At 47.2% G+C, this 2,268-nt stretch overlaps 1 protein-coding gene across 2 annotated transcripts in view; it reads left to right on the forward strand.

Annotated features, from left to right (window-relative positions):
- Window positions 1-2,268, forward strand: part of NUMA1 (nuclear mitotic apparatus protein 1) — a 55,205-nt gene that overhangs the window by 33,495 nt on the left and 19,442 nt on the right. The window contains exon 16 of one of the 2 annotated variants that reach the window (XM_015414991.1): window positions 260-497. In XM_015414991.1, the coding sequence (XP_015270477.1) occupies window positions 260-497 (238 nt within the window). The remainder of the gene's footprint in view (window positions 1-259; window positions 498-2,268) is intronic. The other variant, XM_015414990.1, reaches the window with a different exon arrangement.

The following is a 2,268-nucleotide window of genomic DNA, read 5'->3' on the forward strand; positions in this document are numbered from 1 at the left end:
TGTGAGCCAGAAGCTAAAAAACTGTGAGCTAGCTCACACTAACTCAGCTTAGAGGGAACACTGGTGGTAGGTGATGGGAAAGACCTCGGCCTGAGACCCAGGAGAGCAGCTGCCAGTCAGAGTAGGCAATACTAACCGCGATCAAATGTCTGATTCAGCGTAAGGCAGCTTCGTGTGTGTGTGTGTTCTGTGCCGAGCAGCTGTGTGCCACCGCGTCACTCTTTTTTGTGGTTCCTCCCCATGTCTCTCTTCCCAACAGGAAGACCCGCCGCTCCCTCTCCGAATCTGGGGCCGCAGAGCCTTCCAAGGCATCCCAGCAGCTGCCCCGCAAAGTGGAGTCCCTGGAGAGCCTCTACTTCACGCCCATCCCCACCCGAGCACGGTCCAAGCTTGGGACCAGCCTCAGTTCTGTGGGCGACGTTTCCTTCGAGTCGGGACGGAAGAGTCTCTCCGCTCGCCGGCGCACCACACAGGTGATCAACATCACTATGATCAAGGTAACACCGGGGGGGTTGTGTCTGTGCGTGGGATCAGAGGTATTAGCGGGAGTGCAGCCACAAAGCGAGGGGAAGAATCAACCAAGCAAGCAAAAGCCTCCGAAGGAAGTCTAGAAAACTAGTTAAGGGCCAAAAGTTAAAAACATCGATAGGTATATACAAAAGAATACGTGTTAATTTCAGAAAACCCAACACCTTGTAAGGGCCCAAATAAAGCCTCCTAAAATGCTCAAAGTGACGAACGCACAACGTATGAGAGCCTTCTTCAGAGGTCAAGTAGTACAGAAATTACAGAATACAAAATACACTGTGCAACAAAGTCCCTGTTAACACTTGTAAGGCAGTAAACAATTAATATATGACCAAAAATGGAATGCTGTATGGGGAAATGAAAAAAAGATTAATATTTAATTACCTAACTGGAAATTCCACCCAGTATTAAAAATGCATATTTTACTATACCCTACTTAACTTCCAATCTGGAATTGAATGGCACACGAAAAGATTTTTGTTTATGGGGGCCAAAAATGTATCTGGCCTGGTGTCAGAAGTAATTGCATCTGTTGGAAATAGTAATCGTACCAATATGTACCTAGAAATAAAATTAAATTCCAAAATGTAACAATTACTAAAATGTAATAAATAAAAACATAAATTAAATACAAAGAAAGAAATACCTTCCCATTTAGGCCCTAAGAGTATAAGTAAAATTGCCTTATCAGGGCCAATGTGACATCAATATGTAACAGGGTTATCGTTCAGTCGCACAGTCGAGTCCGACCCTTCGCGACCCCATGGACCATATCACGCCAGGCCCTCCTGTCTTCCGTCGTGCTCCGGAGTTTGCTTAATTTCATGTTCGTACATGTAACAGCACAGACAGATGGATATCATGAACTCAACTCATGTACTAGAGAATGATACAGTACTGATGTAGTGTCAGAGGTCACAGAGAGGGAAAAATGGGGGGGGGGCGGTATGACATTGCAAAAGAACTTAAAGAGATAGTACCCATATGATGCAGTGCTAATGTAACAATGACAGTGCAAAAGCACTTGAGGACATAATACCCATACAGTGCTGGTGTAGTGTCAGAGGTCACAGAAGGGGGGGGGCGGAATTACATAAGAACATCAGAGAAGCCAATGTTGGATCAGGTCAATGGCCCATCCAGCCCAACACTCTGTGTCACACAGTGGCCAGAAATACCAGGGGCCCTCAGGAGGTCCAGCAGTGGGGCCAGGACACTAGGAGCCCTCCCACTGTTGCGCCCCCCCCCAAGCACCAAGAACAGAGCATCCCTTGCCCCAGCCAGTGAGTTCCTATCTATACATTGTGGCTAATAGCCACTGATGGACCTCTGCTCCATATGTTTATCCAGTTCCCTCTTGAAGCCGTCCATGCTTGTAACCGCCACCACCTCCTGTAATTAAGGCATGACAGAGGTATTAGCGGGTTCTTAGGGCTCTTAGGGGGTTGGGTTTGCTATGCGAATGAAACATCTGGTGCTTGCTTTTGGCATCCTGAGAGCCAAGCGACACTGATTCTTAAAGCGTTTGGAATGCTCCCTCTAAGCCGTGGAGTCTTGTGAGCAAAAATTCTACTTGGTGAGCTCCTGGCATTAAAGTTGTGAGCGAGCGATTTGGCTGCTGCATAAATTAGTTTGCCCTGGAACCCTCCTTCCTGAGCCGAGACAAAAATGTGTGAGCCGGAGGTTAAGAAACTGTGAGCTAGCTCACACCAACTCAGCTTAGAGGGAACACTGGTCTCA

Source organism: Gekko japonicus, unplaced genomic scaffold (genome assembly GCF_001447785.1).
Source record: "Gekko japonicus isolate JY-2015 unplaced genomic scaffold, Gekko_japonicus_V1.1 scaffold5022, whole genome shotgun sequence".
In the NCBI taxonomy this organism is placed as follows: domain Eukaryota; kingdom Metazoa; phylum Chordata; class Lepidosauria; order Squamata; family Gekkonidae; genus Gekko; species Gekko japonicus.